General features: G+C 44.0%; 2 protein-coding genes across 6 annotated transcripts in view; one reads left to right on the top strand and one right to left on the bottom strand.

The window, feature by feature from the left end:
• Positions 1-16,571, top strand: part of LOC139259926 (signal transducer and activator of transcription 1-alpha/beta-like) — an 82,151-nt gene extending 65,580 nt beyond the window's left edge. For all 5 annotated transcript variants that reach the window (XM_070875881.1, XM_070875878.1, XM_070875883.1 and 2 more), the window contains 2 exons: positions 438-540; positions 16,273-16,571. In XM_070875881.1, the coding sequence (XP_070731982.1) occupies positions 438-517 (80 nt within the window). In that variant the 3' untranslated portion in view covers positions 518-540; positions 16,273-16,571. The remainder of the gene's footprint in view (positions 1-437; positions 541-16,272) is intronic.
• Positions 16,572-25,022: 8,451 nt separating this feature from the next.
• The window catches only part of glsa (glutaminase a), a 113,406-nt gene continuing 111,059 nt past the window's right edge, over positions 25,023-27,369 (bottom strand). The window contains exon 19 of the mRNA XM_070875876.1: positions 25,023-26,761. Coding sequence (XP_070731977.1) covers positions 26,753-26,761 — 9 coding nt within the window. The 3' untranslated portion in view covers positions 25,023-26,752. The remainder of the gene's footprint in view (positions 26,762-27,369) is intronic.

The following is a 27,369-nucleotide window of genomic DNA, read 5'->3' as shown; positions in this document are numbered from 1 at the left end:
TGTGGGTTCAAGCCCAACTCCAGAAATTTGAGCATATAATCTTGACTGGCACTTCATTGAAGTCACTGTCAGAGGTGCCGTCTTTCAAATTCGAGATGGATGTAAAATGTCCCATGGCACGTTTTGAAGAATAGCAGGGGAATTCTCACTGGTGTCCTGGCCAATATTAATCACTCAAGCAACATCACCAAACAGATTTTCTGGTCATTTATCTTATTGCTATTTGAGGGACCTGGCTGTGTGCAAATTGGCTGTTGCGTTTCCCTACGTTACAACAGTGACTACAGTCAAATAAGTACTTTGTTGGCTGTGAAGTGTTTTGGTAAATCTTGAGGTTGTGAAAGGCGCTATACAAATGCAATTCCTTCCCTTCCTCTCACTTAATACACCTTTGAATAAAAGTGATTGTAAATGGTTATCTATATTGTTACTTTCAGTCACCCCTCTAGACTGCAGTCAACAGAAAATCTTCTACCGATGTCCGTGGAAGATTTTGGTGAATTGGAGCGACAACTAAGTCCATCAGAAATTGACACAGTGGTAAGTTTTCAAATCTGAGTGGCTCTGGTTCTTGTAAATTGACTAATCAGACTTGTTGATGATGCATATTATTATGAGTGCAATAGTGTACTCCATGGCTAGTGTGTGTACTTGTAATGTCAACATTTTGTTAATCATTCAACTTTAAAATACTACTTTTATATAATAAACACTCACAACTCACTGTCTTAAAAACTGCAAGTATGCATTATGTAAATCTTCAGTTTATGTCTGTTGTCTTAATTCATGAGTTGGGTTTAATTAGCATATGTATGGACAGATGGAACTTAAAAATAGCTAGTACAAAACCTTACATGATGGATTGAATGACTTATTTATAGTTATCCAAACAGAAAGATCCTAAAGTCGGTCCCCCCCCCCGCTTCATTGTAGCATTCAATTGTTTCTTGTATGGTTCCAGGGTTGCCACCTTTATGTATTCCTCAAATTGATTGCTCTTTGTGAAGAATTTCCTAAAAGTAGCCTTTGTCCCCGTGCTCTACTTCTGCAACATAAAGTAATAATCCAGTTTTACTTTCTCCATTCCCTGAACAATCTTGTATACTTTAATAAAATCACCTCAACAGCCTCTTTTCTAGGCTGAAAAGCCCAAGTTTTTTCAATATTTCTACTTAACTCTGACCCCTGACACCAGTGATTAGCCTCCTGGCAACACCCTTGCTCCAAACACTGGCACCTGCTTGACTATGTCATCATCCGAGCCAGGGATCGCAAGGATGTGCGCATCACCCGCGTCATGACAGGAGCTGACGACTGCTGGACGGACCACCGCCTAATCCGATCCATCATCGACATTAACGTAGCCCCAAAGCGGAGGGGACAGCAGAAGCAGTGCCACAAAAAAAAATCAATGCTGGGGCACTTAAAGACTCAGCTAAGAGAGTCCTATACAGCCAGTGCCTCACAGATAACCTGGCGTGCCTTGATGACCCTGAGATGCAGAATGCCCACAGCGTTTGGTCTGCCCTCCAGGCCTCCATAACCAGTGCCTGCGAAGCGACACTTGGTCATTCAACCAGAAAACACCAGGATTGGTTTAATGAGAATGATCAGGCGATCCAAGAACTAATAGATCGCAAGCACAGAGTATTCCTGAGCCTCCAGCAACAACCAACTCTGGAGCAGCAAAGCAACATTACAGGTGGCTCAAGGCTGAGGTCCAACAAAAAGCCCGGGACATAAAGAACAGGTGGTGGCTGGAGAAAGTACAGGACTTACAGCAGTTGATGTGCGAGGATTCTTCATCGCTATCAAGGCCACCTACGGTCCAAACTCCCAAGGCACAACCCCAATGCTGGCCGAGAACGGGGAAACACTCATCAAGGACACCGAGTCAGTCGGGGCCCGCTGGAAGGAGCACTTCGAAGATCTCCTCAATCGAGACTCTGCCTTTGACTCAAGTGTTCTCGACTCCATCCCACAGCATGCGACCCGCCACCACCTCAGTCAAACCCCAACATTGCATATAGAAACATAGAAAATAGGTGCAAGAGCAGGCCATTCGGCCCTTCGAGCCTGCACCGCCGTTCAAATTGATCATGGCTGATCATGCAACTTCAGTACCTGACTCCTGCCGGCTTTCCATGCCCACTGATCCCCTTAGCCATAACTCCCTCTTGAATATATCCAACGAACTAGACTCAACATCTTTCTGTGGTAGAGAATTCCACAGGTTCACAATTCTCTGAGTGAAGAAATTTCTCCTCATCTTGGTCCTAAATGGCTTACCCCTTATCCTTAGACTGTGACCCCTGGTTCTGGACTTCCCCAACATCGGGAACATTCTTCCTGCATCTAACCTGTCCAGTCCCGTCATAATTTTATATGTTTCTATGAGATCCCCTCTCAATCTTCTGAATTCCAGTGAGTATAAACCTAGCCGATCCAGTCTTTCTTCATATGTCAGTCCTGCCATCCTGGGAATTAGTCTGGTGAACCTTCACTGCACTCCCTCAACAGCAAGCATATCCTTCCTCCGATTAACAGACCAAAACTACACACAATACTCAAAGTGTGGTCTCACCAAGGCCCTGTATAACTGCAGTAAGACCTCCCTACTCCTATACTCAAATCCTCTCGCAATGAAGGCCAGCATGCCATTTGCTTTCTTTACTGCCTGCTGTACCTACATGCCTACCTTCAGTGACTGATGTACCATGACACCCAGGTCTCGTTGCACCTCCCCTTTTCCTAATCTGTCACCATTCAGGTAATAATCTGCCTTCCTGTTTTTGTCACCACAGTGGATAACCTCTCATTTATCCACATTATACTGCATCTGCCATGCATTTGCCCACTCACCTAACCTGTCCAAGTCACCCTGCAGCCTCTTGGCATCCTCCCCACAGCTCACACTGCCACCCAGCTTAGTGTCTTCTGCAAACTTGGAGAGATTACATTCAATTCCTTCATCTAAATCATTAATGTATATTGTAAATAGCTGGGGTCCCAGCACTGAACCTTGTGGCACCCCACTAGTCTCTGCCTGCCATTCTGAAAAGGACCTGTTTATTCCCACTCTTGCTTCCTGTCTGCCAACCAGTTCTCTATCCACGTCAATACATTACCCCCAATACCATGTGCCTTAATTTTGCACACTAATCTCTTGTGTGGAACCTTGTCAAAAACCTTTTGAAAGTCCAAATGCACCACATCCACTGGTTCGCCCTTGTCCACTCTATCAGTTACATCCTCTCAAAATTCTAGAAGATTTGTCAAGCAGGATTTCCCTTTCATAAATCCATGCTGACTTGGACGGATCCTGTCACTGTTTTCCAAATACGCTGCTATTTCATCTTTAAGAATTGATTCCAGCATTTTCCCCACCACCGATGTCCGGCTGACTGGTCTATAATTCACTGTTTTACTCTCTCCCTCCTTTTTTTAAAAAGTGGAGTTACATTAGCTACCCTCCAGTCCATAGGAACTGATCCAGAGTCCATGGAATTTTGGAAAATGACCGCCAAAACATTCACTATTTCTAGGGGCACTTCCTTAAGTACTCTGGGATGCAGACTATTAGGCTCTGGGGATTTATCGGCCTTCAGTCCCATCAGTTTCCCTAACACCATTTCCTGACTAATAAAGATTTCCCTCAGTTCCTCCTCCTTGCTAGACCCTCGGTCCCTTAGTATTTTCGGGAGGTTATGCATGTCTTCCTTTAGTGAAGACAGAACCAAAGTATTTGTTCAATTGGTCTGCCATTTCCTTGTTCCCCATTATGAATTCACTAATCTTTTTCTCCTCATGTATCTATGGAAGCTTTTGCAGCATTTTTTATGTTCCCTGCAAGCTTACTTTCATACTCTTATTTTCCCCATCTAATTAAACCCTCCTCTGCTGAATTCTAAATTTCTCCCCGCCCTCAAGCTGTTTAACCTTCGCCCCCTCCAGGCCAGGTCCAAGACCACTCCAACGTCTGTCGTTGAGCTACAGTACGCGGACGACGCCTGCGTCTGCGCACATTCAGAGGCTGAACTCCAGGATATAGTCGACGTATTTACTGAGGCATACGAAAGCATGGGCCTTACGCTAAACATCCGTAAGACAAAGGTCCTCCACCCGGCCCGTACTCGCCGCACAGCACTGCCCGCCCAGTCATCAAGATCCATGGCGTGGCCCGCGACAACGTGGACCATTTCCTATACCTCGGGAGCCTCTTATCAACAAGAGCAGACATTGATGAGATTCAACATCGCCTCCAGTGCGCCAGCGCAGTCTTCGGCCGCCCGAGGGAAAGAGTGTTTGAAGAACAGACCCTCAAATCTACCACCAAGCTCATGGTCTACAGGGCTGTAGTAATACCCGCCCTCTTGTATGGCTCAGAGGCATGGACCATGTACAGTAGACACCTCAAGTTGCTGGAGAAATACCATCAACAGTGCCTCCGCAGGATCCTACAAATCCCCTGGGAGGACAGAAGCACCAACATTAGCGTCCTTGACCAGGCCAACGTCCCCAGCATTGAAGCACTGACCACACTTGATCAGCTCCGCTGGGCAGGCCACGTTGTCCGCATGCCAGACACGAGACTCCCAAAGCAAGCGCTCTACTCTGAACCCCTTCATGGCAAACTAGCCAAAGGTAGACAGAGAAAGCGTCACAAGGACACCTTCAAAGCCTCCCTGATAAAGATCAACATCCTTTTCGACACCTGGGAGTTCCTGGCCAAGGACTGCCCTGAGTGGAGGAAGTGTATCCGGGAGGGCGCTGAGCGCCTCGAGTCTCATCGCCGAGTGCATGCAGAAAACAAGCGCAGACAGCGGAAGGAACGCGCGACAAACCTGTCCCACCCTCCCTTGCCCTCAGCGACTGTCTGACCACGTGACAGAGACTGTGGTTCTCATATTGGACTGTTCAGCCACCTAAGGACTCATTCTAAGAGTGGAAGCAAGTTTTCCTTGATTCCGAGGGACTGCCTATGATGATGATGCACTGCCTCTAGTGGTTAAATATCTCCCTTGTTTCTTGGGACCAGAACTAGACACCGTATTCAACATAGAAAATAGGTGCGGGAGTAGGGCATTCGGCCCTTCGAGCCTGCACCGCCATTCAATAAGATCATTCCCTCAGTACCCCCTTTCCTGCTTTCTCTCCATACCCCTTGATCCCCTTAGCCGTGAGGGCCACATCTAACTCCCTCTTGAATATATCCAATGAACTGGCATCAACAACTCTCTGTGGCAGGGAATTCCACAGGTTAACAACTCTGAGTGAAGAAGTTTCTCCTCATCTCAGTCCTAAAATGGCTTACCCCTTATCCTAAGACCATGTCCCTTGGTTCTGGAATTCCCCAACATCGGGAACTTTCTTCCCGCATCTAACCTGTCCAGTCCCGTCAGAATCTTATACGTTTCTATGAGATCCCCTCTCATCCTTCTAAACTCCAGTGAATAAAGGTCCAGTTGATCCAATCTCTCCTCATATGACAGTCCAGTCATCCCTGGAATCAGTCTGGTGAATCTTCGCTGCACTCCCTCAATAGCAAGAATGTCCTTCCTCAGATTCGGAGACCAAAACTGAACAAAATATTCCAGGTGAGGCCTCACTAAGGCCCTGTACAACTGCAGTAAGACCTCCCTGCTCCTATACTCAAATCCCCTAGCTATGAAAGCCAACGTACCATTTGCTGCCTTCACTGCCTGCTGTACCTGCATGCCAACTTTCAATGACTGATGAATCATGATACCCAGGTCTCATTGTACCTCCCCTTTTCCTAATCTGCAGCCATTCAGATAATATTCTGCCTTCGTGTTTTTGCCCCCAAAATGGATAATCTCTCATTTATCCACATTATTCTGCATTTGCCCACTCACCTAACGTGTCCAAGTCACCCTGCAGCCTTTTAGCGACTTCCTCACAGCACACACCGCCACCCAGTTTAGTGTCATTGCAAACTTGGAGATATTACACTCAATTCCTTCATCTAAATCGTTAATGTATATTGTAAAGAGCTAGGGTCCCAGCACTGAGCCCTGCGGCACTCCACCTTTCACTGCCTGCCATTTTGAAAAGGACCCGTTTATCCCGACTCTCTGCTTCCTGTTTGCCAACCAGTTCTTTATCCACGTCAGTACATTACCCTCAATACCATGTGCTTTGATTTTGCACACCAATCTCTTGTGCGGGACCTTGTCAAAAGCCTTTTCAAAGTCCAAATACACCACATCCACTGGTTGTCCCTTGTCCACTCTACTAGTTACATCCTCAAAAAATTCCAGAAGATTTGTCAAGCATGATTTCACTTTCATAAATCCATGCTGATTTGGACCGATCCTGTCACTGCTTTCCAAATGCGCTGCTATTTCATCCTTAATGATTGATTCCAACATTTTCCCCACTACTGATGTCAGGCTAACCGGTCTATAATTATCCGTTTTCTCTCCCTCCTTTTTTAAAAAGTGGTGTTACATTAGCTACCCTCCAGTCCATAGGAACTGATCCAGAGTCGATAGACTGTTGGAAAATGATCACCAATGCATCCACTATTTTGAGGGCCACTTCCTTAAGTACTCTGGGATGCAGATATCAGGCCCCGGGGATTTATCGGTCTTCAATCCCATCAATTTCCCTAACACAATTTCCTGTCTAATAAGGATATCCTTCAGTTCCTCCTTCTCATTAGACCCACTGTCCCCTAGTACATTCAGAAGGTTATTTGTGTCTTCCTTCGTGAAGACAGAACCAAAGTATTTATTCAATTGGTCTGCCATTTTTTTGTTCCCCATTATAAATTCACCTGAATCCGACTGCGTTTTTCTTCACTAATCTTTTTCTCATCACATATCTATAGAAGCTTTTGCAGTCAGTTTTTATGTTCCCTGCAAGCTTCTTCTCGTACTCTATTTTCCCCCTCTTAATTAAACCCTTCGTCCTCATCTGTTGAATTCTAAATTTCTCCCAGTCCTCAGGTTTGTTGCTTTTTCTAGCCAATTTATATGCCTCTTCCTTGGTTTTAACACTATCCTTAATTTCCCTTGTTAGCCACGGTTGAGCCACCTTCCCCGTTTTATTTTTACTCCAGACAGGGTGTACAATTGCTGAAGTTCATCCATGTGATCTTTAAATGTTTGCCATTGCTTATCCACCATCAACCCTTTAAGTATCCTTTGCCAGTCTATTCTAGCCAATTCACACCTCATACCGTCGAAGTTACCTTTCCTTAAGTTCAGAACCCTAGTTTCCGAATTAACTCTGTCACTCTCCATCTTAATAAAGAATTCTGCCATATTATGGTCGCTCTTCCCCAAGGGGCCTCGCATAGCAAGATTGCTAATTAGTCCCTTCTCATTACACATCACCCAGTCTAGGATGGCCAGCACTCTAGTTGGTTCCTCGACATATTGGTCTAGAAAACCATCCCTAATACACTCCAGGAAATCCTCCTCCACCGCATTGCTACCAGTTTGGTTAGCCCAGTCAATATGTAGATTGAAGTCGCCCATGATAACTGCTGTACCTTTATTGCACACATCCCTTATTTCTTCTTTGATGCTGTCCCCAACCTCACTACTACTGTTTGGTGGTCTGTACACAACTCCCACTAGCGTTTTCTGCCCTTTGGTATTCCCCAGCTCCACCCATACCGATTCCACATCATCCAGGCTAATGTCCCTCCTTACTATTTCATTAATTTCCTCTTTAACCAGCAACGCCACCCTGTCTCCTTTTCCTCTCTGCCTATCCTTCCTAAATGTTGAATACCTCTGGATGTTAAGTTCCCAGCCTTGGTCACCCTGGAGCCATGTCTCCGTGATACCAATTACATCATATCCGTTAACTGCTGTCTGCGCAGTTAATTCATCCACCTTATTCCGAATACTCCTCGCATTGAGGCACAGAGCCTCCAGGCTTGTCTTTTTAACACACTTTGCCCCTTTAGAATTTTGCTGTAATGTGGCCCTTTTTGTTTTTTGACTTGGGTTTCTCTGCCCTCCACTTTTACTATTCTCCTTTCTATCTTTTGCTTCTACCTCCATTTTATTTCCCTCTGTCTCCCTGCATTGGTTCCCATCCCCCTGCCATGTTAGTTTAACTCCTCCCCAACAGCACTAGCAAACACTCTCCCTAGGACATTGGTTCCGGTCCTGCCCAGGTGCAGACCGTCCGGTTTGTACTGGTCCCACCTCTCCCAGAACCGGTTCCAATGCCCCAGGAATTTGAATCCCTCCCTTTTGCACCACTCCTCAAGCCACGTATTCATCTGATCTATCCTGCGATTGCTACTCTGACTAGCACGTGGCACTGGTAGCAATCCTGAGATTAGTATTTTTGAGGTCCTACTTTTTAATTTAGCTCCTAGCTCCCTAAATTCGTCTTGTAGGACCTCATCCCGTTTTTTACCTATATCATTGGTACCTATATGCACCACGACAACTGGCTGTTCACCCTCCCTTTTCAGAATGTTCTGCACCCGCTCCGAGACATCCTTGACCCTTGCACCAGGGAAGCAACATACCGTCCTGGAGTCTCGGTTGCGGCCGCAGAAACGCCTATCTATTCCCCTTGCAATCTAATCCCCTATCACTATAGGTCTCCCACTCTTTTTACTGCCCTCCTGTGTAGCAGAGCCACCCACAGTGCCATGAACTTGGCTGTTGCTGCTCCCCCCTGAAGAATCATCCCCCTCAACAGTACCCAAAGTGGTGTATCTGTTTTGCAGGGGGATGACTGCAGGGGACCCCTGCACTACCTTCCTTGCACTGCTCTTCCTGATGGGTCACCCATTCCCTATCTGGCTGTGTACCCTTTACCTGCGGTAAGACTAACTTGCTAAACGTGCTATTCACATCATTCTCAGCATCATGGATGCTCCAGAGTGAATCCACCTCCAGCTCCAGGGCCGCCATGCGGTCCATCAGGAGCTGGAGGCGGATGCATTTCCCGCACACGTAGTCGTCAGGAACACCGGACGCATCCCTGACTTCCCACATAATAGAGGAGGAGCATAACACATGTCCGATTGTCCTGCCATGACTTAATCCTTAGATAAACTTAATTTGGCAACAACAATGCTAAATGTTACTTGCTGATAAAGAAAAGAAAAAAGAAAAGCTACTTACCAATCACTTACCCCCTTGGCTGTGACGTCACCTTTTGATTTCTTTCTACTACTTTTTGCCTTCTCTCCCCACTGCAGCTGCACCGGTAGGCCTCTCCTCTGCCACTGGGCCTTTATAGGCCTCACCAACGCCCCAAACTCCCGCCTCTCCGACTGCCAGCACACTATAAAGTTTGACTACTACCTCCTCTGACCTGTATTCAACTGTTATTACTATAGTTCAATTTTTTGTTGGTTGGAAGTATTAATTCTATCAAGACTCCTAGGTCTCTTTCAGTTTCATACTTGGCTATTTCAACACTATTCATGGTGTTCATATGTTGTCTACTTTGTTTTCTTGCTATGCACAGTACTTTACACTTGCCTGCATTACATTTCATCTGCCTTTGTTCTACCTACTTACATATTTTGTCCAACTCATTCTGTATTCCTGGAGTGTTTGCTAGAATTCTGCAATTTAGTTTGTTTTTTCTGTGAAAGCTCAATCTCAGAGGCCTCATGTGACAATGAAAATTGGTAGTTGACTGTGTCATGGGGACTTGTATAATCTTGTTGGTCAAGCAAGGCCACTACAGATGATTCTGTAAAATTGTAAAATAAACACACACTTGATTTGTGAAGCCTAGTGAGCAATGGATTGGTTTTGCAATGTGTTACAGCAGAGTGTTGGGATAGATTTATGCAATACATGCTTTCCCTCCTTGAGCAGAGGCCAAGTATAGCACAGGTAATCACCCCAGGCCTTGTCATTCTTCTCGTTATGGACCCTTTGCAAACTCTGATAAGTATGTAATGGGGGATGCAATGAATAAACAAGTTTTCTTTCATCAGACATGTTACCAATTTTTAATCAGAGGCTGGGTATTCTGTGGCAAATGGCTCATCTCCTGACACCCCAAAGCCTTTCCACAACTACAAAGCTCAAGTCAGGAGTGTGATGGAATGCAGATCCAACAGCACTCCAGAATCTCGACACCATCCAGGACAAAGCAGTCCGCTTCATTGGCACTCACTTACTCCCTTCATCACCAGCGCACTGTGGCTACAGCATGTACCATCTACAAAATGCACTGCAGCAACTTACTAAAGCTTCTTCGGCAGCACCCCCCAAACCGTCACCTTTACCACCTAGAAGGACAAGGGAAGTAGACGCATGGGAACACCACTACCTCCATGTTCCCCTCCAAGTCACACACCATCCTGACTTGGGCATATATCTCCGTTCCTGCATCGTCGTTGTGTCAAAATCCTGGAACTCTCTCCCTAACAGCACTGTGGGAGTACCTTCACCACACGGACTGCAGCAGTTCAAGGCGGCGGCTCACCACCACCTTCTCAAGGGCAATTAGGGATGGGCAATAAATGCTAGCCTTACCAGCGATGCCCTCATCCCATGAATGAAAAAAGATATTTTATTTTAAGAAGTGTTTTACTGTAGTCTCTGAAAGTGTTGTGATCTCTCACAGCTTTGACATTTATTTTCTGAAATATTCAAATTACCCATAGTCTAGGTTCTACATCAAGACACTCATAACTTTGGGGAGCGAGCTGCTAAGAGGTCTTTAAGATTATGAAGGGGTTTGATAGGATAGACATAGAGAAATGCTTCCACTTGTGGGGGAGACCAAAACTAGGGGCTATAAATATAAGATAGTTACTAATAAATCCAATAAGGAAGTCAGGAGAAACTTCTTTACCCAGAGAGCGGTTAGAATGTGGAACCCAGCATCACAAGGAGTAGTTGAGACGAATAGCATAGATGCATTTAAGGGGCGGTTAGATAAGCACATGATGGAGAAAGGAGTACAAGGATATGCTGATAGGATGAGATGAAATGGGGTGGAAGGAGGTTCATGTGGAGAATAAACGTCGGCATCGATCAGTTGGGCTGAATGGCCTGTATCTGTGATGTACACTCCATATAATCCTATGTAAAATACTTCAATAATGTACTTTATATTTTTTTTAAAACATGTCTTGCCAGGTTAGCCTTCCTTCCCTCCTCCCAGTTTGGAATTTGTCAGTCTATCTTTTGCTTGATGCATTTAGAAGTTTTCTATCATTTCTCAGGCTGGACCATTTGTAAATAACCTGATTTATGTGTGCTGGCCTTGTCTGATACAGTTATGCCCTGTGATAGTAGTCCAGAGTTATTTCTGGCAATTTATAGGACATGAATCTATTAAATTACCCTGTGGCTGCAATATCCCCGTCAAACCCTGTCACATAGTGACTTCTAAAACATATTTTCTGGTGCTAGCTGACAGCCACTTCATGTTTGGTTTCTTTAAAATATGGAGGGGGAAACAAACTGATTACAAGTTGAAATGTTAAACTACCAAATTTAACAGGTGTAGAAAAATTTTTCCACTTAGAATCTCAATTTTTCTTTTACAAATTGTACACTTGTTTTCACATTGATATGTTACCACTGTACATTCTTGACCTGGAATTTACAGGAGGTTGTCTAATTGTGCATTTTTGTATAATAATCAAATGCACTTCAGGTCCGAGGGGGAGGGCAGCATATCTGGATGGGGGAGGAATTGGGAATTGCTGGGACTATGCCCTCCCCCGTTAAGAGACATTTCTGGGCTGGGCCACTTGGTGAACTAATGGTGTGTGCTTTCATTGGGATTAACCCAACCTGCCCTCTGTAGGGGTGTATTGTGAGATTTGTGACTTGTGACCTGTTGTATAGGTTTCCATGAAGAGGGTTTACAATTCTTGATGTTTTCTCCATTCTAGGAAAAGGCCATATATCTCTAGTTTTGACTGGCGTGAGCCCCACTGGTGTCTAATCGATACATTTGTGGTGGGATGAGTGGGGATGAGGTGGGCTTTTCTGGAGGGATAAAGCTTCATGCTACTAGCACGGAAAGTTGTACAAGTTTCTGTATCACAGATAATCTTGTATTCCAAGGGACAGGTCTAGCAGATCTCAGGTGACATGGTCTGTGTGGCATCTCTGATTTGGGGGCAGAACCAGATGGTGTGTATAAGTGGACCACTCTGGCTACATCCTCTCCAACACTGATCTAACAAGGTGGAGCAGAATTTGACATTTATCTGAAGTGTGGTACGATTGATCTTTACATTGACTCTCGCATTTTCTGCTGCAAGTGCTGCTTTGAGGGGGTGTTCCCAGATTTCCATCATTTTTTCTATGTGATGGCCTTTATCTCTCTCCCAAACTCCTTTTTAGACTTTGAGTTCTATAAATGTGACCGTGTACAGGAGTGACACATTTATGCGTAACTTGCGAGTAGAGAATGAGTAGCTTAAGAGAGTTTGGCTCTCTCTGAAGTTCGCAAAGCATTGTTGGCTTATGGAGAAAGTGCTTAATTTGCAGATATTTGAATGTATATGGGTAGAATTTGTTAATTAATTACAGAAAGAAATGCCGTTATGAAAATGCTAGCCAAATCTGTGGATGCCCTTCTGATGTCAGGCTCTAAATCCACTCGTGGTTAGTGCACCTAGGAGTTAGTTGTGCCACATTGGCGAAAGGGCTGATTAACTCATTTTGGACAAGCCTCCTTCTGGGATGATACTGGTAATGCAATGATGGGGTACTGCCTTGCCCTCAAGTTTGTGGAAGGTGTATAAAGGACAGATTAGACAGAGAGGTCAGCTGGGAGTTTTCAAGCTTCATACACAGTTGTGAATTATGCAGCGAGGCGGATGTATTCCAAGCAGTACTACCTCTGATTTGGGTTGCCCAGTAGTTGCATCTAAGGCTTGGAAAACCTAGTCTTCCCTTGACTTTGGGAAATTGGAGGCATACCATATGCATTCTCAGCCATTTACTGGGTCAGAGAGAACCTTGTCAACTATCATTGTCTTGAGCTGTCCGGGATCAAATGCTTTCTTTGCGTTGAGAGCACGCACCAAAACAGGAATTTTGGTGCTACTGCAATTGTTAAGTAGCTATCTGGTGTTATCCAGTGCTTGGTGACCCAGGCTATATCCATTTGGTTTCACTAGACTAGTTTAGAGCTATGGGTTTATAAATTGGATTTTGAGGAGAGAAACTGGTGCTGAAAGGACCAATATGGCGTGTGCGTTCATTCCGCTCTGGATATGTGCCACACACCATATTGGTTAGGGTGCCCTGTAGTCGTCTGTTTCGGGCCTTTTGCAAAATTAAATTGCAACGTGCCGTGCATGCTGCGGTCAGTTTTCTCAGACATACAGCAGCCAAATCAGTGGTCTTTAAAGGTGCAGACCATCAAAAAGGTGAGCAATTTAAAAAAAAAACTTATCTGAATGTGGAGCCAGAAGGAGCAGGAGTGCTCCTCCTGTCTCCACATTAAATCTGCAGCCTCCCGTCAGCTACCCCTCACTCCCTTTCCCAATTTCCTTTCCTTTGAACTCATCCGATTTGCAACCAGCAAACTGCCTCATATTACGTGACTGGCATCCCTACACGTTGTTCATGTCTTAATTTAAATTTTAAAAATTAGTTCCAGGATTTGGGCATCACTGGCAAGGCCAGCATTTATTGCCCATGCCCAATTGCCGTTGAGAAAGTGGTGGTGAGCCGCCGCCTTGAACCACTGCAGTCCTTGTGGTGAAGGTACTCCTATCATGGGGAGATGGTTAGACTCTCGCTTGTTGGAAATGGTCATTGCCTGGCACTTAAGTGGCAGATTATATTTGCGCCACATATCAGCCCAAATCTGAATGTCATCCAGGTCTTGTTGCATGCGGGTATGGACTGCTTCATTTTCTAAGGAGTTACAAATAGAACTGAACACTGTGCAATCACCAGTGAACATCCTCACTTCTGGACTTGGACTAATGAGGGGAAAGTCATTGATGAAACAGCTGAAGATGATTGGGCCTGGGACACTACCCTGAGGAACTCCTGCAGCGATATCTGGGGCTTGGATGATTTACCTCCAGCAACCACAACTATCTTCCTTTGTGCTAGGTATGACTTCAGCCAGTAGAGAGACACCCCACCCCCTCCCACCTCCCAATTCCCATTGACTTCAGTTTTACTCGGGGCTCCTTGATGCCACACTCTGTCAAATGCTGCCTTGATGTCAAGGGCAGTTACTCTTCCCCTCATCTCCGGTATTTAGCTCTTTTGTCCATATTTGGACCAAGGCTGTAATGAGGTCTGGAACTGAGTGGTCCTGGCGGAACCCAAACTGAGCATTGGTGAGTAAGTGCCGCTTGATAGCCCTGTCAACGACACTTTCCATCACTTTGCTGATGATTGAGAGTGGACTGATGGGGTGGTAATTGGCCGGATTGGATTTGTCCTGCTTTTTGTGGACAGGACATACCTGGGCAGTTTTCCACATTGTCAGGTAGATGCCAGAAATGTAGCTGTACTGGAACAGCTTGGCTAGAGGTGTAGCTAGTTCTGGAGCACAAGTCTTCAGCCCAACAGCCAGGATGTTGTCGGGGCCCATAACCTTTGCTATAACCAGTGTGCTCAGCCACTTCCTGATGTCATGTGGAGTGAATCTAATTAGCTGAAGACTGGCTTCTGTGATGGTGGGGTCCTTAGAAGGTGGCTGATATGGATCATCCACTCACTTCTGGCTGAAGGTGATTGCAAACATTTCAACCTTGTCTTTTGCACTTGCATGCTGGGCTCTGCCATCATTGAGGATGGGGATATTCATGGAGCCTTCTCCTCACGTTAGTTGTTTAATTGTCTACCACCATTCACGACTGGATGTGGCAGGGCTGGAGACGGGCAGAATCTGATCCTTTGACTATGGGATCGATTAACTCTGTTTATAGCATGCTGCTTCCACTGCTTCGCATGCATGTAGTCCTGTATTGCAGATTCTCCAGGTTGGTACCTCATTTTTAGGTACGCCTGCTGCTGCTGCTGACTTACTCTTCTGCACTCCTCATTGAACCAGGGTTGATCCCCTGGCTTGATAATGGTAGAGGGCTGTGCGAGGCCATGAGGTTACAGATTGTGGTGGAATACAAGTCTGCTGCTGCTGATGGCCCCCAGCGCCTCATGGATGTCAAGTTTTGAGCTGCTCGATTTGTTCCGAATCTATCCCATTTAGCACAGTGGTAGTACCACACAACACGATGGAGGGTGTCCTCTATGTGGACGGGTCTGTGTCTCCACAATGACTGTGCGGTGATCACTGCTATGAATGCTGTCATGGACAGATGCATCTGGACAGGTAGATTGGTGAGCACGAGGTCAAGTAGGTTTTTTCCTCGTGTTGGTTCTTTCACCACCTGTTGCAGGCCCAGTCTGGCAGCTATGTCCTTCAGGGCTTGGTCAGTATTGATGCTACAGAGCCACTCATGGTGATGAAAATTGACGTCCCCACTCAGAGTACATTCTGTGCCCTTGCTAATCTCAGTGCTTCTTCCAAGTGGTGTTCAACCTGGCGCATTACTGATTCATCAGCTGAGGGAGGGCGGTATGTGGTAATCAGCAGGAGGCTTCCTTGTCAATGTTGATGAGGGAGGACCGGTTTTGTGTGGTCCTCTTGCTCATCAGTTTTGGCACGGCAGTTAATGTTTGCTGCTGGGTTCCAATTTCTGCGCCATCTTGGCCACGCTGGAGTCCAGGATTTTAGCTGTTGTTTGACTGAGCAGAGAAACTGGTCTGTAGGAAATGCATGAGAGAGGATCCTTTATCCTTGTGCATTAGTATGATTGTTGTTTCTCCAAGTGAGCCTGGGATGGTGTGTATATCTTGTATGCATTTTCCAAAACATTGCTGTTCAGCCAGGAATGTAGGACTGTATTAGGGACCGTAGAAGGCGTAGGTGTTTAGGCTGGCTAGATTGTTGTAGCTTAGATAGGATGGAGAGGTCGGGGGGCAGTCGAGTGATTATTGAAGGAGAGGGAGATTTGTAAATAATCTCTTGGCTCCTGGTGATGGCTTGGGACTCGTAACGTGTATGATGAAGTACTATAATTTCTTTGAACTCGGGGAAAGTTGTTGCATGATTTTCTCATGGATGCACCAGTTCTAGTCTCAACCCACTGTTGAACGGCATATTTAGAATCCTTGCAAGAATGCTTTTAAAAGGCACTAACATTGTTCCATAAAATAAATGCATGAAAATCTGTGTTCTTTGATTTTTAAAAGCAGTAAGCCAATTCAATTTTTAAGTATCTATTAATCATCTTTTTTGTTTTTTTTTAAACAGATGTGTTCAGCCTATCCAAATTAACCAAGAGTGCTCTTCACACCTGTGGATCTACAAGTTGTAACATCTGAAATTGTATGACATGGCTTGGTGTTTGCAAACTGTTTGCTACACAAGTCCAAAACTGTTGCGTTGTATTGTAAATAGTGACATTTTTGGTATAAATATTGATGTTTCAAGGATAAAGCAGCTGCTGCCTGTTTGTAATGTTTTAGTTACATTTTTAGAACATTTGCATCATTTTGGTATGATTTGCATGAACTGTGAAATGCTAACCATTAAATTTGGCTGTATAATTACATGTGAATATTTTCCTTTTTAATGTAAACACACCAAACTACACTTGTTTTCAAGATTTGAAGATGGCTCTTGGGTTGGCAGCTCCTCCCATCCACAACTCGATCCTTGGCCATCCATTGCTCTTTCTCCACCAATCACCTCGCTTTCACTGCTCACGAGCCACTGGCTCTAATAGTGGGTGTACTGTGTAGCCCAAACTGCACATTCAAGTTCAAAGTTACCTGTGCAGAGCCCACTGCCAATCCCCCTACCTCTACTTGTTCTGTATTTTCACTGCACTCTTTTCAATGGCTGGAACTCTGCTCAAATTTGACTTCTTGGCCTCCTGGATTTCTCTGTCATCAGGACCATGCTGCTCCACTGGATCACACTAAGATCCAGCTGCTGTGACTCTCTTCTGTTCTGCTATGCTCCCGTTGCCATCTGTGGAAATGTATTTTTATCTAAGCTGATACCATACGGTATTTGTGTGCCCTTTGCAATATATATATATATATAAAACAAAATGGAGGCCTGGTCCTTCCAGAACTTTCTGCATAAAAACAGTCAGCTTGTATAAACAGCTAAACCTGGTTTGAGATGGCTGATGGCCATCAGACAGCTAGGAGACAAGTCATGCTGAGACAAGTACCCCCCCCCCCCAAGGTGCTCTCCTATTGTCTATACGACACAAGTTCCACGCCACCCCATCCTTTTCGAAGTACTCAAACCACCAGCCATTATCTCTTGTAGAGACCTCATCCATTTGATGCAAACAGATAACTGACTAGGAAACTGAACAATCCTGACACAATGCAAGACAGGTAATAGCTCATTACCACACTCTCATGGAGTAATGGCTGGCTGGCCAACTAATAACCCTGACAAAAGGAAATATCTGGAAACCGTCAGGACAAGGATGTAGTAATTAACTCTATCTGTATTCACTGACTGCGAGACAGAGCCAATACAAGGGAGAGGCCATAACTTGGGTTTTACTGTATAAATATCTCGTGAAACTGTACCATTGCGGAGGTGTTCACTTAGCCCTTGACTGAGTGTGACCTGCCCCTGCAAGTAAATTAAAGAAACTTCTGCCGGAGCTGAAAGTGTCGGAGTCATTCTTTTCGGAGGTCGAGATTCCGACACATCCCAGGTTTGACTTCATCCCGGATAAGCCCACAGCTCCCCTCGGTGCCTCTCAGCAGTCTCTGAAGGTCCTCTCAAAGCACTTGCCACTTATAAGCAGCAACCCCTACTGTCCCATCCTCTCTGGCCAACCTTCCCACCCTGTGCACCAGCTGGGGGCTAATCTCATTCCCTGTCCCGTTCACCCTCCCACCGCTGACCCCATAGACTCTACCAGTGGATCAACAATTGCCACTTCTCTCCATCTCCCACCAGAATGAATGATTGTATTGTCATCATGGGTTTGATGGATACATAACTCATAGTTATTGACAGCTTCTCCCTGACAGGAGGTTCACTGGATACATAACTCATAGTTATTGACAGCTTCTCCCTGACAGGAGGTTCACTGCCTGGCTATACTTTCAAATGGCTACCCTGCTTAAAATGCTGCATTGGCAGTGTGGCCCTCATTACTAAATTTCACTTAATCTCAGTCCCTGGTTCTCTAACAACTTCTCCTTTTGAGTACCTATATTACAACAGTGACTACACTTCAAAAGTACTTAATTGGCTGTAAAATGCTTTGGGACGTCCATTGGTCGTGAAAGGCACTACATAAATGCATGTCTTTCTACCTCTTATTCCATCCTTCTCCTCTGTAAAATTATTCTTCTCTACTGCCCACCCAAGCCCCCCCCCCCCCACTCCAGTTTCTCACCGATATTCTTTCCTCCCTCAGCCTCTGCAATGAGCGACCTCATCCTCAATAATTTCATCCTCCATCTCAACTTGCCTTGCCCTTGCTCCTCGAGTTCATGTCTCCTATAACTTCCCCCTCCATATAAACACTCCTACCCATATCCATGGCCAATTGTTTGACCGTGACATTTCATGTGGCCTCTATTCCCATCACCTCAGTTACACACAAGGCCATCTCCGATCACTTCAGTGTTTCCCTCACTACACATATCACCCCCTTCCAAGTGACGCAGACTTGAACATATGTAGTGCACAACTGGTTTAGCCATTCATCGCCAGGAATGCAAAGGTAACCCTGGTGTCTTTTCTCTAGTAACCATCTTGAACCCTGCCTCTTCCACCCTCCCCTCCCAACATGTGAGGTGGTCATGGACTTCTTTGCCAGTAAGATTAAGACCATCTGTTTAGATGCATCTGCTTTCCCCTAACCTAAGCCAAGATTCCCTTGCCCTGACCCAGAACTCTTTATCTTTCTCTACTTTCCCTTCTGTCTCCTGACATGGCCTTTCAGAGCTCATTTGGTCCATGACACCCAACTCTTGCTCTTGACCCTATTCACACTAAACTGCTGACCACCCAACTTCATTTCCTGGCCCCTATGCTAGCTGATATTTCCCTCTCCTCTGGTACTGTCCCCTTCCCTTTCAAATCTGTTATCATCACACTCCTCCTCAAAACATCCACCCTTAAACTCTCTGTCATCACAAACTACTGCCCAAATCTCCCTTTCTTCTCAAGCCCTTGAACATGTCACCTTCTAAATCAGTGTTCTTCATTCCTGCAACAATGTTTGAACATCTCCAATCAGGTTTCTGCCACAGCACTGAAACAGCCCTACTTAGTCACTAATGATATGCTCTATGACTGAATGGAGTGCACTATCCCTCCTCAAATCCTTGACAGGCTTTAGCCAGGTTCAACACACCATCCTCCTCCCAATGCCACTCCTCCATTGTCCAGGTAACTGTGAATGCCCTCACCTGGTTCCACTCTTACCTAGCCTGTCATAGCCAGAGAACCTCCTCCAATGGCTTCTCTTGCTCTGTACTATTACCTCGAGTCCCCTGAACATCTATCCTTAGCCCCTTCCTATTTCTCATCTACACACTGCTCCTCAGTAACATCATCCAAAGACATGAAGTTAGGTTCCACATGTAAACGGACAACATCCAGCTCTACCTCACCACCACCACTTTCTCATTGTATCTGTGTTGGCAGACTGCTTATCAGACATTCAGTCCTGGATCAACTGAAATTTTCTCCAATTAAACACTGGGAAGACCAAAGTCATTTCTTTAGGCCCTGCCACAAACTCTCTTTGGTCACTGTCAGGCTGATTCAGACCTGTAAAACCTCTGCATCAATCCTCTACCATCACCAAGACTGCCTACTTCCAGCTCTGCAGTTTCACTCATCTCTGTCCTACTTCAGCTTATCTGCTGTTGAAAGCCTCACCCATGCTTTTGTAACTTCCACACTTGACTATTCCAATGTGCTCGTGGCTAGCTGCCATCCTCCATAAACTTGAGCTCATCCAAAACTCTGCTCTTCACCTCCAATGGCTTCTCTTCCCACTCTTGCATCGTTATCTCTGGTGTCCCCAAGGATCTATCCCTGGCTCCCTCCTATTTCTCATCTTGGTGCTGCACCTCCGTGAAATCATCTGAAAACACAGCATCAATTTCCATATGTAAGCTGACGCCATCCAACTCTACCTCTGCACTAATTTTCTTGACCCCTTCACTGTCTCTAAATTATCAGACTGCTTGGCCAACATCCAGTACTGGATGAGCGGAAATGTCCTCTTAACTAAATATTGGCAAGACCGAAGCCATTGCTTTCAGTCCCCAACACACAATCCCTTCCCCCAACCACTGATTCCACCCCTTTCCCTAACATTTGTTTGAGGCTGAACCAGACTGTTCACAACCTTGGTGTCATATTTAACCCTGAAATGTGCTCCAACCATATATCCGGGGCATAACTAAGACTGCCTATTTCCACCTCCGTAACATCGCCTGACTCTGCCCCTGCCTCAGCGAAACTGCTGCTGAAACCCTCATCCATGTCTTTGTTACCACTAGACTGGACTATTCCAACACAAGCCTGGCTATTCTCCCACATTCTACCCTACATAAATTTAAAATTCTCATCCTGGTTTTCAAATCCTCCATGACCTCGCCCCTCCCTATCTAATCTTCAGCCCCACAACCACCGCCCAATCGCCCCCAGATATCTGCGCTCTTCTAATTCTGGCCTCTTGAGCATCCCTGATTTTAATTACATGACCATTGGTGGCCGTGCCTTCAGCTGCCAAGGCCCCTCAGCTGTTATTCCCTCCCTAAATACCGCCACCTCTCTATCTTCCTTTAAGACGCTCCTTAAAACCTACCTCTTGGTCATCTGCCCTATTTTCTCCTTGTATGGCTTGGTGTCCAATTTTTTTTTTTGTAACACTCCTGCGAAGTGCCTTGGGACATTTTACTATGCTAAAGGCGCTATATAAATACAAGTTGTTGCTCGTATTCAAACCCATACCAAGTCTCTTATCCATCACCCTTGTGCTTGCTGACCTACATTAGCTCTGGCCCACAAACAGTTTTAAAATTCTTACCCTCTCTAACCTCCTCCAACCCTCCAAGAACTTTGGTTTCTCCAACTTTGAGTTCTTGTGCATCCCCACTCCCCACCATTGGCAGTCGTGCCTTCAACCATCTAGGTCCTAAGCCCAGAATTCCCTCTGCACCTCTGTCTCTCCTCCTTAAAACTTACCCGTTTGACCAATGGCTTAATATCACCTCCTTTTGGCTGTTTCAAATTTTTTGTGATTTATGCTCCTGTGAAACATCTTGGGATGTTTTCCAACATTAAAAGTGCTACATTGATGCAAGTTGTTACAGATTGTTTATTTATATATATTCCCACAAATGACATCTGAACATTCCTCTTCATTCTATATTTTTCTCCTCAGTGATTTGAAGCAGCATCGCATGCTTGTATGGAAAAGGCTTGATTTCTGCTGCAAATTGATGACTTATGTTTGTTGCCTTATTTTGTCCATTCTGAATTTAGCCAAGAGTTAGTAATGTGAACTTGTGTTTGTAAAGTGACAAAGCCGTATTTTATTGATACTGGTCGGAACTTCTAGCACCAACTGACTTATTCAGGGGACATGATAGGCTCACAGTTGTCTAACCAGTGATAATGGATACAAAATCATGGAGAATGATTTCCCAATAAGCCACTCGCATCATACAAGGCCCTTCCAGTGCCACGAGCCTCAAATTTGTGAGAATGGTTTAAAAGCAAAGGAACATTCTATCCTATTCCACAAGAGCCATTGTAGTTCAGTATTCATATACTTAATAAATCATGTAATAAAGCTTACTTGGTGTTGGAGGGTTCTTGTTTTCAATCCAACACTATAACCAAGTGATTTCAAATATCCTTTTGGTTTATCACCTAGTGTTGACTCCTGTTGCTCCGGAGTTTACAGTAAGGGTAAAAAAAAATAACCCAGACTGATTGGGGGAATTAACAGGAGGTTTGATTTTCTTGACAAATCTAACCGACTCTTGTAGAGACTGGAGGTCAAATAGAAACATAGAAAAATAGGTGTAGAAGTAGACCATTCGGCCCTTCGAGCCTGCACCACCATTCAATAAGATCATGGTTGATCATTCACCTCAGTACCTCTTTCCTGCTTTCTCTCCATACCCCTTTATCCCTTTAGCTGTAACGGCCATATCTAACTTCCGCTTGAATATACCTAATGAACTGGCATCAACAACTCTGCGGTAGGGAATTCCACAGGTTAACAATTCTCTCAGTGAAGATGTTTCTCCTTATCCTTAGACTGAACATCCCCAACATCGGGATCATTCTTCCTGCATCGAACTTGTCCAGTACCGTCAGAATGTTATGTTTCCCTCAGTGTGAATATAACACATCCAGACCCACAGTGTAACCCTCCCCCTTCCCTTGTCTCACGCACGCCCAGACACACGGCACGCACAGACTCGACACGCACGCACAGACACGACACGCACAAACTCGACACGCACGCACAAACTCGACATGCACGCAGACACGACATGCACAGACAAGCATAGACACGTAGAGACACAACACAGACGCAACGCACACGTAGACAGACACACATGTAGACAGACAACACACACGTACTGTCAGATACAACACACGTACAGACAACACACGTACAGACAGACGCAACACACACGTACAGACAGACAGACTCAGACTGAGCAGCAGCAAATGCAAGAAAGCAATGAACCTTTAGCTGGGGAAATAATAAGCTGGCACAGGGGCACAGCTCTTGACCTTCAAAGGACACAATAGTGGTAGAATACATTCAGCACCAGCTGTCTAATGCTAATTACATTTTCATACTTGGCACATGATTTTCCCAGAATCAATCAAATTAGGTTTTACTTCACAACCTTCTGACACAGAGGTGAGAGTGCTACCCACTGAGCCATGGCTGACACATGTGGCATGAAGAACTACTGAAATTCCAAACAGTTCTTCATTAGATGGCAAATCAGCCACTAAGGTTTCAGCAATCCAAATATATGTAATGTGCCACTACAGCAGATGGAGCAGCTGAGCGAGCCGATCACATTGCCATGGTACTGCCAGCACCTGGGGTTGTAATATTAGTATTCAGAACACATGCAGTGGATGATCAGTTTTGTAATGCATGGAATTCTATCACGATGTAGTATCGCTCATCATATCCAGCCCCCAGTGTGAAGAAAGAAAGGTATTGCCCGAGTGCATTAACAACCTCTTTAGCTCAGCTGCACCTGAAGACTTCAACTTTAGAATTCACAGTGCTGCCAACAGCAGGCTCCTCAGTAAAGATCTTGTTTGCAGAAGTAAAAGATGATCCATGGTGAAACCAACTGAACAGTTTGAATTTTTTTACCAGTCTCTACCACAATGAAATGCAAGTCACTAAAGTTTGTTTTTCATTTGCCTCATGCACGATTAGAAGACAAAGCACGAGAGGCAACATGTACAGCCATCAATAATGAAAGAGGGGTCACTGTAATGGGTGCAACATTTCACACCAGGATGGAGAAATTACAAACTCCTATTTCAAAATTTAACGACAATACGACAACATTCTAGCACTTTCTTACAAACATTACATAGCAGGAAAAAGTGAAGGAATAGCAAGGTCATAAAATAGTCATTGCTATGGCTTTTACTCTACATCCTATTGGATAGCCTGTGGTGTAAAACAAAGATTAGATTTTTTTATTAACTCTTTATCCACTGTTCATTATGGTTCATTTGTACCTTGGAAAACAGACCAAGATCTGCAGCATTTCCCCAACTCCACACCTCAAATCTTACAATCAAGGAATGGAGGAACCCAGGTCAAATTTTTGCACAGTTATCACAGGTATCCTGTCATTCATCTGGAATGAGAAAATCAAAGGCTCATTAGTTTGGTAAGTAAATACACCTCTTGTTGTGGTGCTAAGGGATGCAGACCATGAAAGTGGCAGGCGCAATTTTACTCGGGTGAATTAGTTGAAGTCAGCCAGAGTTATAGGACAGTCATTTCAATTCACCTTAGTGGCCAACTGGGGGAAGGAAAATTAGCCAGAACTCCTAGTTTTGATTATTATCCATAGCAGAAGCTGCTGCTGACACGGTCCACGTTCACAAATGTAAAACTTGTGCAAGATGTTAGAGGCACCTGTGGAACCATCTTGCAGAGTGTGTCAGTGGTTTGAGGAGAAGCTGAGGATGTGAGTTGTGTATTAAAAAAAAATCTCCATCAAGAAACATACATAGAAACATAGAAAATAGGTGCAGGAGTAGGCCATTCGGCCCTTCGAGCCTGCACCACCATTCAATAAGATCATGGCTGATCATTCACCTCAGTACCCCTTTCCTGCTTTCTCTCCATACCCCTTGATCCCTTTAGCCGTAAGGACCACATCTAACTCCCTCTTGAATATATCCAATGAACTGGCATCAACAACTCTCTGCGGCAGGGAATTCCACAGGTTAACAACTCTCTGAGTGAAGAAGTTTCTCCTCATCTCAGTCCTAAATGGCCTATCCCTTATCCTAAGACTGTGTCCCCTGGTTCTGGACTTCCCCAACATCGGGAACATTCTTCCTGCATCTAACCTGTCCCGCCCCGTCAGAATCTTATATGTTTCTATGAGATCCCCTCTCAGCCTTCTAAACTCCAGTGTATAAAGACCCAGTTGATCCAGTCTCTCCTCATATGTCAGTCCCGCCAGTCCGGGAATCAGTCTAGTGAACCTTCGCTGCACTCCCTCAATAGCAAGAATGTCCTTCCTCAAGTTAGGAGACCAGAACTGTACACAAAGTTTTACTAAAGGACGCACTCCAATTGTAACTTGTAACACTACCCAGGAAGGCCATTAGCAATAACTGGCAAACAAATGACTATGGAAAAATGTGTCCTTTCTGAAAATACTTCTTTTCATTAGCTTGGCAGTTCGAGCTTGATTTGTCAATGACCACTACATTTTATATACTTGAAAAAATAAGGAATGCAAAACTTTTTCTGAATCTTATTTATTGTGTAGTTAACACACCCGATTTGCTCTCTTTTAGATAAATACCTTGCATTGCCAGCAACAATTCAAAAGTAACAATTTAGATTGGAAATATGGAGCAATACACTGAAAAATAGATTGCTGGTAGCAAGTACATTCAACACCATCAATCTGACATGCCTGGAAAGGCATGCATTTTACAATATTCAAAAACACAATTTACAGCCACAGACTGCACACTGGTTTAAATATAAGCAGAGGCCAGTCCTGCCCCACACTGAGCAAAACTAAAGAATGAGCAGGCTGTTTTGACAGCTATACCAGTGACATGTACAATTGAAAAGATAATTACTGCAGGGCAGCAACTCCACCACTGCAACTACAGCAAGGGATAGAAGTGTATATTTTAAAACAAATTCAAACCAACAAAAATATGCTGAAATGCTAGAATCTTTCTGATAAGATCTCTAAGCATGCATATACACAGACAAGTGCATCAAGTAAGCTTCGGCAGTTCATGTCTTTTAGCACACACACTTTGCATCAAATGCTAGTATTAAACTGGCATCCTACAGGAATACAAATGATACATGCAAAACACGGCACCAGAAAGCTTTTTTAGACTTTTAACAATGCAAAAGGGTCAGTAACTCTGGAATATTCCAGAATATTTGGAAGCCAAATGTATTTTCATTTAGGAAATTTTAATGTTCAAATACACGGTTCTACAGCACTATTGGCATCTTGCATTACGAGCCACACCCTTCATCAAGGTTACTCAATAGAAGAAAAATCAGGCCAAGTTTCCTAATGGAAAAAAGGAGGAAAACATTCTAGTTTTGCTCAGTTATCTTTAGGGGTCAGGGTGTTGCTTTAGAAGATGAAATGGACGGGTGGAGTCCATGATCAGGCGTACTGTACGCAGTCTGGAAGAAGCAGGCTTAGTGGGCTAAAAGTGCTTTTTCCCGTTCTGTGCTTTATGTTTTAAAGTACTGTATAATAGAGACTTTCACGGAAAACATAGAATAGCTAACTACAGTTTCACAAAATCATTACCATGTGCTGAACTGAACAACTTAGCTTACACCTTTATCACATGTAGAGGAGTATAACACGCAGTCCCGCGTAACATTGTGCTTTCAAATTGCAGAACAATTAACATTACGTGATGAATTAAACTGCATACAGTATTCAAACCCTAATCATTACAAATAGCAACCCAATTTGCTCTTCCTGAAAACGGTCATACTGAGGGACTGTGTTTCTGTACATTTTAACCGCTTTTGATTCTGAGGTACAGTAATCTTTTTCAGTCTATTAAGTTTTTAAATAAATTACAAGCTACTGAACCAACTCCAACATAGGACAAAATCTAAATCTTAAATTGTTTCATTACTTATTAAAAATATTCAAAAATGCCACTGACTTAAATCATCCCTTAAATTAAAATGGCTTCAACCAAAACTCAAATTAAAAATAAACAACAAGATTTTGATTACAAATCTGCTAATAGGTGCCTACTAATAACTATCGATGTATCTGTCAAACAGTTAGTGGTTTTCCAATAATATCTATTCTAAACTTGCTAATAATTTAGACAAAACCATGAAAGTGTTCATATCTCTGAAAAAGTATTGTGTGAACCTGATCAATGATACAATGTTTTTGTCTGAATCATTTGCATTCCTTTGAGACATTTACTTACAAACATTTACAGTAATGAAACATGAAGACTCTTCTGTTTAGTTGACCTTAATAAGAGGTAGGAAAAATAATTAGTAAAACATAAAGCACAGTCCTGAATGAAACAATATATTTTTTTTTAAATGTTAATTTTAAAAAGTTAATAAAAATATAATAAATGAGAAATGTCAAAGCTATAATCGGTATACCACAGGCAACATTAGGCTAACATTTAGGTAACCCTTACCTCGAGTCTGTACTTATAGTTTTCAGTCATGATACTAATATTGGACCTGTTTTAGCAGATACTGGTAAACAAATATGAACCTTTACTTGTAAATTCATTGCTACAATTTTACACAATTGGAACAGTAGGCTGTTCAAAGGGGCAGGTAAAATAGTCTCTATTTGTAAAACATTGACAAAATTCTAATACTGGACACGATAATATTCATTCACATTTTACAGGAATGTTTCCAACAGGTTAATTACAGACCACAATAGCTATAATTTCCTTATACGTTTTCTAAAGCTGGACATTTTCCAATGTTTATGGGCCAGGTACCTGACTGATTTAAATCGATTTCCACCATTCATATCATTCAGGACTCCATGGCAATTTTATATCGATTGGAAGCCATACGGAACCCTAAAATTCCTAAGTTGTGCTAAGATT

Source organism: Pristiophorus japonicus, chromosome 3 (genome assembly GCF_044704955.1).
Source record: "Pristiophorus japonicus isolate sPriJap1 chromosome 3, sPriJap1.hap1, whole genome shotgun sequence".
NCBI classification, from domain to species: domain Eukaryota; kingdom Metazoa; phylum Chordata; class Chondrichthyes; family Pristiophoridae; genus Pristiophorus; species Pristiophorus japonicus.
This window is presented reverse-complemented; position numbering and strand designations above follow the sequence as displayed.